This window comes from Ctenocephalides felis, unplaced genomic scaffold (genome assembly GCF_003426905.1).
Source record: "Ctenocephalides felis isolate EL2017-DRISC unplaced genomic scaffold, ASM342690v1 CF-g0.4_SCAFFOLD_03573, whole genome shotgun sequence".
Classification (NCBI taxonomy): domain Eukaryota; kingdom Metazoa; phylum Arthropoda; class Insecta; order Siphonaptera; family Pulicidae; genus Ctenocephalides; species Ctenocephalides felis.
The window spans coordinates 13,889,202-13,902,475 of record NW_020539727.1 but is presented as its reverse complement, the minus strand read 5'-3'; the positions used below and the strand labels follow the sequence as shown (position 1 = coordinate 13,902,475).

Sequence of the window (13,274 nt, the reverse complement as noted above, 5' to 3'; positions counted from 1 at the left end):
TAAATTTAAAATACTTGTAAGGCTGCAATATTTCAGTAAGTTCCATAAGACCATGATATATATCGCAAAAAAAAATTACATAAAAATCAGTTTCAATTTTTTTTCAACAGTTAATTACAAGAAAACGGCTCAAAAGATTTTCATCTAAAACTGATCAGTATCATTCCCAAATAATATCTTTCGAACAGTTTTTAATTTTTTAAAATCGATTCGGTAGTATGAACTTAAATGTGGACGAAAAGTTTCTTCTTTTTCACACTAACACTTCTTTTCAAATTACAGAGAAACGGCTTGCCAGATCGTCGCACAAAACTGACGAACAATAGTCCTCATTGAGACACATCAAATAGCTCAAAACGTCGATGAAAGGTCTAATTTTGACAAATGCCCAAAAAATGATACTAATTTTTGCAAACTTTGACGAATTTTTAAAATTAAACGAGTTGTCGTAGGGCCGTAATATTTTAGTATGATCTATAAGACTATGGTATCTGCCGCCAAAAAAATAATAATAAAAATCGTCGAAAAAAAAAATTTAACATATTATTACAAGAAAACTGCCCGGCCGATCTCTACCAAAAACTAATCAGCACGATTCCCAACCAATATCTTTCGAATGGTTTTTGAATTTTCAAAATCCATTCAGAATTGCGGGCTAAAACGTGGACGAACAATTTTTTACCTTTACAAAACGCTATTTACAAAGAAAAGGCTTGGCTGATCGTCGCGCAAAATTGGTAAACGCTAGTCTTCATCGAGATACATCGAATGGCCTTCAAATTTTTGGAATCGGTCCAGTCGTTTTTGAGAAAACGTCGATTTACGGCAAAACATCTGTTCACATACACATACACACACATACTTTTTGCAAATTGGGTGTCATTCGATTCAGAATGGCTTGAAACGTCGAGAAAACTTAAAATTAACGAATCGAAATTTTTGATGAAAACATAAACTTCTCTTTCGGGAAGTTAAAAATTCATCAAAGTTTGGAGAAATATGATATCAAAATTTGTGTAAAAGTCGCTTTTGTGATGTGATGAGTTTTGAATAATTAAGTCAATTATCTATTACATCTATCGGATAGTTTTTGCAACCTGCCTTAAGGCAAAATTCTAATACCAACTCGTTTGTTAATATTTCTCCAAGTATCCTGACTCAGGAGATGTCCGAAAATATGATTCCTTATAAGATTTGATTTGAATAGTAGCTAAAATTGAAACTAAAAGGCAAGTCAAAATTTTAAATGGCAAATAATTTCACCTAATTTTAAAATTAGGTAATATAATTGATAAAAAATGACAAAAAATTGTATCAAGAACGTTTAGCATTGTTCAATTCCAAATATGTGTTTGACACTTGACTGTATTTTTTATTACCATTATCTCTGACAGCTACATTTTTATCAATCATCAAGTGTTCGAAACAAAAATAACAAAGAGTTTATAAAAAATCTATTTCACATCCAACGATCTTGAAATTCCTTCATTTAGAATGTCAAGATTGATAGAAAAAAAAAGCTCTTGAAACGATAATTCGCGAGCCAACCTACACATTTATTGACCTTTGTGATGATGGACACGAAATTTCGGCACAATTTTTTTTCTCGTATACAATCCAATTAATTAAACATTCTGAGAGTCTATAAAATAAATATTATAACATTGCTCGAATGACACACCATGGAGATTTTGGGAGATTTGCGTCATTGAAATTGTTTCAAGATCACTTTTAAATGTATATCTTGGAGTAGATTCAGAACTTATTTAGTGCTAAAAATATGAATATATATATATAAATATATATATATATATATATATATATATATATTATACTAGCCGACCCGGCAAACGTTGTTTTCCTAAGTAAGGTATATTCTAAACAATTTGTAGAGAATTAAAAATATTAATACTTTTAGTGTATAAGGATGTGTTGTTTGAATGCTATATACAATGAGGTATTATAAAATCAATAAACCCCATTAGTTTGTCTATATTCTGTCAATGCAATCAAACTGGAAGATTTATACACTTTTTATAGAAAACATAGTATAATCCATTCAAGTCTTTTTTGGTATAAAAATCAAACCAATTATATCACAACAAATAAAACATTTCAAACGAACAATTTTCTGACTACGTACAGTAAAACGGTCAGCTACTTCATCATTGTAGAAATATGCTTTTTTGATGTCTTTCAAAAATATGTTATCTAGACCTTTTTACCCCGTAGACGGGGTAACTTGGAACGGCCAGGTGGCAAATTTAAAAGTTTAAAGTCTCATTTTAATTTTAAAGGTATTTTACAAAATAATTACATTTTTAACTAATGCTAAAAAACTAACAAAGGAAAAAATACTTTTATTATGCATTTTCAAAGATGCCGTTTATCTCCCTATAGCAAAGTCATGAGAATCAAGAGTATAGCTGATTATACCTCTTTTTTCCTCTACTTTCAAATATTGTTGTTGAATAATTCTTAATTTTACTAATTTTTAACACATAGGTGGTGAACCTTTTTAACCCCAGACCTTCATATATTACTATGTATTTTTCGATAAATTCTGGGAAATTATAACTGGGAAAAAGTTATTCAACAAAATGTTCCTTCGATCGATATCAAATTTAGGTTATGAATTTAAATAACATAAATAAAAAATAATATAACCTAGAAAATCTTTTATAAATACCAATGAGTATATAATTATACAAATGAGATCTTTCAGAACTACGTGTTTGAGAAAAATATGATTTGCAAAAAAGAGAGCTACAACACCAAAAAGTGCATTTTCATATTAACTTTACAAAAAAGTTGATATTTTGAGTTTCTCGTAACACTTGCGATCTGTTTAATAACGTTTTTGTGTATAAATATAACTACGAACAAAACTACCTACTACAATTTAATCATAATTAAATAATATTCACGAAAAACATCCTATTAAACGTAATTGAACATCATCTATCAAAAACTTGTGACATTTGACGTATTAGCCACCGTGCACTGTTTCATTCAAAATACGATTCTGCAAAAATGTTCAAATTAAAAATGTAAAGTTTTACGCGATTTTGAAATAATATCTCACATTTCCGACAACCTACTGATTAGCACAAATTTTTCAAGACTAAGACTGGCCAAATCGGTTCAGCCGTTTTCGAGTTTTAGCGGATCATTTCATCGAGAGCTATATTTTTATATATAAGATATATAAATTTAAATTGGATAAATAAATTATAAAATAACATGAAACCTAAAATAAAATAATCTATATATTTTTATTTTTCTAATCTATATATTCTTTATTTCATAAAAATTATACCAAAATATAACTAATTTATATTATTTTTAATTTCAGATTACCAGCAACCAGTATTTCTAAAAGGGGTCAAAAGCAAGGCAAAAATACGTCCAAAATTCATTTGTGATAAAAAGTGTTTGTGATTCATAAAAAATAAATTAAACCAGCGCTTCATTAGTGTGATATCGTGAACAAATTGTGATCAAAAACATAACTCACTTAGTCAAAATTGTAACAACCTGTGATTCGCATGTCCAACTCACCTTTACCAACAATCCTTCGAGGACAAACCTCGACTTTTACACCTTAAAACATTTTTTTACCATGTTATCCTACATGCTCCCTGGTGAAGGAAAGTCTTCATCCCCTCACCATGTTCACCAGACGATATCAAATCAGCAGAAGTCGCGATTGCAATTGGACTTAGATACAAATTCTTTGGAATCTGCCCAGAATTCTGCACCTAAGATGACCCCTATTATCAGAACTGTCGAAGTCACAGAAACCAGATATAAGGAATTGAGGCATCCTGTTACTGGCCAAGTTTTAGATGCCACCAGAGACCAAAATGTCCAGGAGATGGTTTTTAGTAACCCTCAAATTTTAAGAGATCGACTGGAAAAGACTATGATTAAACAGACTAACAGTGGACAGGTAGTAATATACTCATTGTAGTGTAGGAAATGCAATACCGGTATACCGATATACCGAATTACCGGTAAACCGCTCGATTTTTCGACGCTTTTTTTTTACCTACCGGTACTTTCGGTATTTTTACATAAGCGCTATTTGATACATAATACCCCAAAGCTTAAATTTCTCGGAACAAATTTATCTTTAAATTCCGTAATCGCATAAACAGCTATATCTTCAAGTGATTCTATAAGATAAACAAATGTCAAATATTATCTCAACTCGTCATTAAACTGAATATTTATTGCTTTCCAAAGGGCTTCATATCGTGTTACAATAAATAGAATTGAACTGATAGATAATGATGTGTGTTTCATCTTATGTAAAAATGTAACGTTTTTTTAAGTGACATTTGCACCAAAATATTTTATATCATACAGATTACCCCTGCGTAATCTTTATTTTTTTCTAACTTTATACATAATAATTATGATAATTAGTAAATATTTTTGCTCCTTATTACAATTATAAAATATTATTTTCCGACAACGTTTCGAAGTTTGAAAATACTATAGAAGCATTACATTGTTTTAAATAACAATACTCAACAATTATAGTAACTTATTATTTATCTCGACAAAGTATCCGATCTTAAATTAGTGTAAAAAAATTATTTTTTTTAAATATTGGGGGATTATGCTGATTTAACACATCGGATACAGACAGTACAGTTTATTATAATAATGTAATATGATCTTTTATGAGTTTTTTGTCTTTCTTACTCATAAGTTTGTTTTTGGTGAAAAGTACTCAATATACTCGATAGTGATAATGAATTAATTAAATTGGATATAATTTTGTTAAATTATTATTTAAAAAAATAATCTTATTGTATTATTCTATTGTTTAGTTGAATATAGTTGTAATTGTATATATATTTTTTATATTTGTACTAGTAACTTTCAATTGTGTTTACGTTTCTTTAAGATAATAAAAATACCGGTAATTTACCGGTATTCCGGTTTTAAAATGAAAAAATTACCGAAATACCGGTATTGAAATTTTCCATCGGTATTGCATTCCCTATTGTAGCGCAGTAACCGGAGAGGAAAAAAGGGTATAGTCTCTGCATTTTTTTTACTGTGCTCCAATTTGCATGAAATTTTGGAATTAGGTTCATCTTAACCTCAAGTTCAAAAGTGAAAACAATTTGGGTTCCGCCACCACTCTCTTGGGAAGTTATTAAACTAGTGGTGTATGGCATCGTGCGTTGAGGCAAATTGCTGGAACTTCCCGTACCGTAATGAAATATTCGAGAAATGTTAAACGTTTTCGAATATACTATTGCAAATACTGTAACTTTCATTATTTTTGCTATCTTGTTATATCTGAGCAAATCAAATGTAAATCATAAATCAACTTATCTCCAGAACATTAACAATCGTCATTTCATTTCGAATTCAATTTAAAAACAAATAGTTGCCAAATTTACACAAAATTGCAAAAGTGCTCTCGTATAGTTACAGTCTAAACGCACTCGGGTAAACATTTGTACCAGAGGGGCGCTTAGACTGTGCTTAGTCTAGGTATTTTTTTGAATTTTTAATCCAAAATTACAAAAATATTTTATGGAAAATAAAAAAAAATGATGTAAGAATTTTTTATCCTCAAAAGAAATTGTTTTGTCAATACAAGCAGAAAGTTTTTTAGATCATTCAAATCGGACGCTTAGTTCACTCAAAAAGTGCCATTTTTTGCACATTTAGCCTTGTATCTTCGAAATGGCGGGGCCTGTCTTTGCCAAAAACTAATCAGCACATCTCCCTATTAACAGGGATCGAATGTTTTTTTACTTCCCGTAGGGCAAGTTATAGTAATCGCAAAAAAATCGAAAATAATTTTTTTTATATATCTTTACGTTTCAAAACCTTCTGAACATTCTGGCATACCTTATTGTTAGAAAAAATGAATGTATGTGTGTGTATGTGTGTGCGTGTAGGTGTGTGCGTGTATATGTGTGTGTTCGGATACAAATTTTCGTCAACGATTTTGGCAACACGGATGAAGCGATTTGAATAATTCAAAAAACTATACGATTTGTATTGATAAGGAGACGAGCTGATTAGTTTTTGGCAAAGGCAGGTCTAGCCGTTCCGAAGATATGGGGCAAAACGTTAACTCAATTTTTAAGAGAACGGAGCGTCCGATTTGAATAATTCAAAAAACATTTTACTTGTATTGACAATAAGATGAAGAACTGATCACATTTTCATGCAGGCAAGTCTAGCGGTTTCGAAGATCTAGTGAAAAAAGTAAAAAAAATACCATTTGGCGGTCAAAAATGATCATTAAACATATGCACATCAAATTATCAGATATTTTTTAGAGTTTTTAACAATAAGTATAAATTTTGTTTACATTCCTATGAGTTCCGTACCAATGTTTATCCTTTAGACGGCGACGCGGCGCTTACGCGCTTCGATATTTTTGAAAAAAAAGTTCAGAATTTACAAAATATTTCAAAATAAATTTTCCTTCAAAAAGTCTTTTTTTTTCAAAAAAAAAATTAAATTCATGTTAAAAATTTATAGTTTCTCAAAAATCGAATTTTTTCAGAGTAAATTTTTTTCAAAAATGTTAATCTTTTAAAAAAAAAATTTTTTTTGGTACGGGATGACATACACCACTAGTTAAAATTTTTATTGACATTATTTTGTTCATATATGATTTTTGTTAAAATGTATATTTTAGGAGATATTTGCAAAAAACGAAGAAAAAGGCTAAAAATATGTTAATTTTTAGTGGCCAGTAACTTGAAAAGTATTAGTTTTTTTTTGAAAAACTATAAGAGACATTTTTTGCTTATAATTAGTTCTATCGATTTCCGACGTTATTTTGAAAAAAAGTAATTACACAATTGAGAAGCGCCGGAACTCGAATTGTTTTCACTTTTGAACTTGAGGGTAAGATGAACCTAATTCCAAAATTTCATGCAAATTGGAGCACAGTAAAAAAAACTCAGAGGTTATACCTTTTTTCCTCTCCGTTTACTGGCACTAATTGGTAATATCCAGACATCATCTAAAATTAAATATTTTCCAGGTACCTTTCGAGAAAACAACTTACACCAAGACCCAAGCATATCCAATCCACCAACAATTTTCCACAAACAATAATAACACATCAGAAAAAATCGCCCTACATGCAAATTTCTGGTGTCATAAAACCAACCGGCTCTGTCAACCAAAAACGAAATAAATCGACAATTATCTTAACGAATCGACCAAACAAAGGATTCCAACGAACGCTACTGATTTTCAGAAGATAAATATGTCGAATAACGATAATTCGATGTCGAATAAGTATTTCAATGATAGTGGTGTCAGTACTGGTGATGAGGAGTCTGGTAGTGCTGCAGGGGGCCCTGCAACCAGCCCTTCGGCTAGTGACACCAGTACGCCACTGGCTCATAATGCTGGGAAGAAGTTGCTGCAGGGACAGGGGAAACCAGGACTTAAGAGGTTGGTGATTTTTTTTTTCTAAAATTATTACGTATCATTATTGAGTATATTTAGCACTTTTGCGTCTAGTTTCTGGGTTGAGAAATATTTTAAAATTTTGACTCCAAAATTTATTAGAAAAGATGATTGATCTGATTTCTGAAGACTTATTTAGATGATGCATCGAGTTATGCAATATAGACTTTTCACGTTCACGTTTTTTTTTCTTATAAATAACAATCTGTCTAAATAAAAAGACATTGAGTAATTAGTTTGACAAATAACATATTAAATTTCAAAACGAAAACCCAGTGGTTCACTTTTTATTAGTGTACTAAATTATATTATAATTTTGGTATAATAAAGAAAAAAAAAGAAACAGTTCACGATTTGGATTGATTTTTATTTGATTTGACTGAAATATTTGGTTTTGATGCAATAAATTTCTGATTACTGATTTGGATCCTGAATTTTGTTAGGATTATTTGATCTGATTGGTCAACTAAGATTTTATTTTCCAAAATTGATTTTTATAAATATGAATACAGCTTTGTATGAATGATGCATTTAGTTTTGCATTCAGAAAATTTATCTCGATTTTTATAAATTGTTCTGGCTGACTTCAAAATTTAATGGACGAGTTCAGAGGTTATTTGGGAAATTTGTTTTGCCAAATTTGACTTTGATAAATTTAATCTCTCTATTTTGAATGGATCAAGAAAGGTTTCAATTTTTCTATAAATTGTTTTTACTGACTTCAAAATTTATTGAATATATTTAGCAGGAAATATTTTGTATCACCTGTCTTCAAAATTTGTTGGCAGAGGTCATTGGATTGGATTTTTCTTCAATCTGGTTTTGATAAAATTAATTTCTGAAGACTAATTCAGATGATGAATCTAGTTTTGCAATATAAAACTTGTTCACGATTCGGATGGATTTTTTATTTGATTTGACTGAAATATTTAGTTTCGATGCAATAAATTTCTGATAACTGGACTAATTTGAATCAGAATTTAATTAGGATTAATTGATCTGATTGATCAACTAAGATTTTATTTTTAACTTCGCGAAGAAGAAGTTTATGTTTTTATCAAAAAATCCGACTCGCTAGTTTTGTTTTCTCGACGTTTCAAACTATTCTGAATCGAATGATATCAAATTTGGAAAAAGTATACATTTGTGTGTATGTGTGTGTGTGTGTGTGAACAGATTTTTTGCCGTAAATCGACGTTTTCTCCAAAATGGCTCGACCGATTTCAAAAATTTAAAAGACATTCCATGTATCTCGATAAGGACTAGCGTTTCTGAGTTTTGTGCGAGGATCGGCCGGGCCGTTTCTCTGTAAATCGCAGAAAAGTGAAAAATTGTTCGTCCACGATTTAGTCCGCAATTCTGAATCGATTCTGAAAATTCAAAAACCATTCGATAGATATTGGTTGGGAATCGGCATGGTTAGTTTTTGGTAGAGATAGTTTTCTTGTAATAAAGTAAAAAAAATCGACGCTTTTTATGATTTTTTACTGTCGACAGATACCATAGTCTTGTAGATCATACTTAAATATTACGGCCCTACGACAAGTCGTTTAATTTTGAAAAATTTTCAAGGTATGCAAAAATTAATATCGTTTTTTTTTTGGCATTTAGCAAAATTAGACCTATTATCGACGTTTTCTCAAAAACGCCTTAACCGATTTCAAAAATTTAAAAGCCATTTGATGTATCTCAATGAGGACTATCGTTTGTCAGTTTTGTGTGACGATCGGCCGAGCCGTTTCTTTGTAATTTGAAAAAAAGTGTTAAACTTTTCATCCACATTTAAGCTCAAACTACCGAATCGATTTTAAAAAATCAAAAACTGTTCGATAGATATTAGTTGGGAATGATACTGATTAGTTTTAGGTGAAAATCTACCGAGCCGTTTTCTTGTAACTAACTGTTGAAAAAACAATTTAAGCCGATTTCTATGTAACTTTTTTGGCGATATATATCATGGTCTTATAGAACTTACTGAAATATTACGGCCGTTTATACAAGTAGTTTAATTTCGAAAATTCATCAAAGTTTGAGAAAATGAGTAGTTTTTTTGACGTTTGTTAAAATTACAATTAGACGATTTACTTGGTATAACGATAGAGTACTTGGTCTTAAAGAACATACTAAAACATTAAAGTTCTACGGAAACTGGTTCAAATATAAACATTGCTGATTTTTTAAAAGTTGCTTCTAGAAAATACTCCGAGTTAACGTGTTCGTTCGTTTTCAATTATGTGTAATAAATCCACTCATAAATTAATTTATTTTTTATTGATTAAGTCAATTATTTACACTTATCGGAAAATCCATGTAACTTGCCTCAAGGCAAAATACCAATACCAACTAGTTAAAAAATTAAGTTCATTCCACACAAATTAACTATTTAGATCCACATTTGTTTGTATTTTCACGGTTTATCGCATTTTGAGGAGGATTTTCGCTTGAATGGTCCTCTGACAATAAAAGCATTATCATCTGTGTTCTATTAGAGAACAATTTGAATCTGGGCCAAATGCACGATTGTCATTCTATCATAATATATATATATATATATATATATATATGTATATAATTGGCCAAATGACAAACAAACTACAGATGAGATGAGAATAATCTGAATAATAGACATTGCTATCAGACTTTAATATGCTGAAAGTGTTTCCAGACCAAATAGCTTGTGATTTTACTCTAACTTTATTACGATGTATGTCCCCAATGAACTCTTAAACTACTGAACCGATTTTAAATTTTGTTGCCTCACCTCATGTATTTATATTCAGCTTTAGGTTATAAGCAATATTAAAAATTTTAGTTCATATTCGAAATGTTAGAATTTATGTTGTAAATTTTAGGAAAACAAAATTGTGGATAGACAGTTGTCAATGTTTAAAGAAAATTTTGAGTTTTTTTTTCAACAGTTAATTACAAGAAAACGACTCGGTAGATTTTCACTTAAAACTAATCAGTATCATTCCCACTTAAATCGATTTGGTAGTATGAGTTTAAATGTGGACGAAAAGTTTAAATTACAAAGAAACGGCTTGGCATATCGTTGCACAAAACTGAGAAACGATAGTCCTCATCTAGATACATTAAATGGCTTTTAAATTTCTGAAATCGATTCAGGCGTTTTTGATCAAACGTCGATAATAGGTCTAATTTTGACAAATGCTAAAAAAACTATATTAATTTTTGCAAACTTTGACGAATTTTTAAAGCTAAACGAGTTGTCGTAGGGCTGTGATATTTTAGTATGATCTAGAAGACTATGGTATCTACTGACAAAACAAATCATAAAAATCGTCGAATTTTTTATTTTCAAATTTGGTTTCAGAATGGCTTGAAACATCGAGAAAACATAAAATTAGCGAATCGGATTTTTTTATGAAAACATAAACTTCTCATTTGGGAAGCTAGTAATATATACTACATTTATTCATTTCGATTTGTTTCATACATATTGTCATTAGAGAAAGTTCGAAGACACCATCGATCAATTATTGTCAACCGTCAACAAATTGCACAATTGGCAAATTTATGACTCTATTTCAATTTTCGAACAGAGCATTAAAATAGAGAATAGATTGCGAAAGATTTCTTGAATTGATTTATATTGAACGATTGCAGAATAAATCAAAGCTCAATCAATATTATACTAATAACCATACAAAATTATTTTAGATAAATAAACAAGTATGTTAAAATAATTATTAATCATTCGTTAGTATTTTTTCATAAATTAATTTCCAACTTCCTCCGGCAAGGTCTAGAGCAAGGTAAATCGAAATCTTTGAAAAAAAATATGTCAACAAAAAAAGCGTCTAATTTAAATTGTCTCTTTCTCCTATTATATGCCGTTGTTACTTTCTAGTAATTACTGCCGCAGTAAAAAGACTTTCTACCAATTACTTTATATATGGTACAACTACAGGCCAAGGTTGGTAATTACTAAATTGATCCAAAAATAGTACCTGGAATTAGGTTATAGAAAAAATGGAAATTATGTCAAAATTATTACAAAAGCTGGTATTAATTTTATCCAGTTTATTTTATTCATTGAGAGTTGATTTATTTACAATAGTTGGCTTTTGGCAATATTCAATTTGCTCTATGAAGAAATTGATTTTTCATCATTGAGTCTAATGTTTTAAACCTAAATTATAAACTTAAATTTTTAAAACCAATTTTCTATTTCATTCGTCTATTTTTGAAGGTTGTGCAATCATTTGTAATTAATTTTTAAAGTCCTATCCCATTATTACATCATCTATTCTTCGAATTACATTGAATTCGCAACATGAGCAATTATATTTTTCGCAAAAATTGTATACAAAAGCCAGGAAATGAGACCAAATTTATTTATAGAGCCCGAGGATATTTATATGTTCAATGTAATAATATTTAGCACTTTTCTGCTTTTGCAATAAATATAAACCAATCAACAAAATAATATTCCAAATTTATATCTCCAAACAACCTCCATGCATTTCTGTATCTGAACAAATATAGGGGCAGGAAATTTCAAATTTTTGTCATTTTTTCGTGAATTTTTGGGAATATTGTGATTTTTTTTAATTTTTGGGGAAGTTTGGTATTAGATTACTTGATGTTGTTTTCTCCTATTCTGCTAACTATAAACAATTTAGCAGTAAGTACAGCAATTCAATTTTCACATCAATATAAATCCTATTACAAATTGTTGGCCTTGTTTATAATTTTGAAATTACCTAAATATATCCATAAAATCTTAAAATATTACTGGATGAATTTTCTAGTATTTTTCAACTGTTTTCGTGACAAATATCAATGTCTATCACAATAAATTTCCATTAAGAATTCTCTTTCATTTGAAACAACTTCTATCTGTCTGTCTGTCTGTCTGTCTGTTAGGAATTGTTTTAATTGAATTAAAGAAGCTTCTATCGAATATCGTTCTAATTATTAATGATTGTATTTATTGCCTTTGTCTGATGTGTATCATCATCACGATGAAGATGAATCATGAATGAAATGGATAGAAAACATATAAATAAAAAATATCATTGTTAAATATATAGAATATGGGGTCAAATTTCAACCCTTATATTTGGGTCAATTTACGGGAGATTAGAATTCATTTTAGAGGTATGGTTTCTTCAGCAAAGTATCTGATTTTGATTCCTAGTATCCGAAAACCATATGTGCCTAAGCGACTTTTTTTTAATCCATACAAATCGACCCGCTCTAATATAGAACTTTATTATATGACTTTTATAATATATTTATAATTTTAATGATTATAAATATAATATAATATAGATAATAATAAGTACTTCTATATTGGCATTTCTTTTCTTAAATATATTCGATAAAATTTTATGAGGTAATTATATTTTCTAAAATATTAGTAGCTCAATAATTTATTATTATTATTCATTATAAATTCAAATGTATCAGAGTATTGCAATACTTGGATAAAAAACTTTAGTCCGCCTTTCTAAGGAATTATAATTGCAATCTAGCCACAGAATTGTTTAATAATTTATTATTGCTGTAATAAAGTTTAGTAATTGATTAAATGGCTAAACTAACGGCTGAACTTAATTAAAACCAATTAATCCAATATATTTAGTAGAGCAAAAAATAAATTTAATCAACTGATGGTAATAATTTGCAAAACGCATTAGAAAGTCCAATTAGAATTTAATAATAAATTATTTAATGTCACTTTAAAACTAATAGAATACTAAAGATACTAACTTTGTTGTATTATTTATTTTCGTGGTCGTAAAATAAAAAGCTTTGAGAATTTGTAATTGCGATTTTTA

General features: G+C 29.3%; 1 protein-coding gene and 1 pseudogene across 1 annotated transcript; both read left to right on the top strand.

Annotated features, from left to right (window-relative positions):
- LOC113389566 overlaps positions 1-826 on the top strand; it is a 30,064-nt pseudogene extending 29,238 nt beyond the window's left edge.
- Positions 827-3,361: 2,535 nt separating this feature from the next.
- Positions 3,362-7,189, top strand: LOC113389565. Its single transcript, XM_026626586.1, has 2 exons — positions 3,362-3,952; positions 7,034-7,189. The coding sequence occupies exons 1-2, from the start codon at positions 3,623-3,625 to the stop codon at positions 7,187-7,189; spliced, it is 486 nt and encodes a 161-aa protein (XP_026482371.1). The 5' UTR covers positions 3,362-3,622.
- The last annotated feature ends 6,085 nt before the right edge of the window (positions 7,190-13,274 follow it).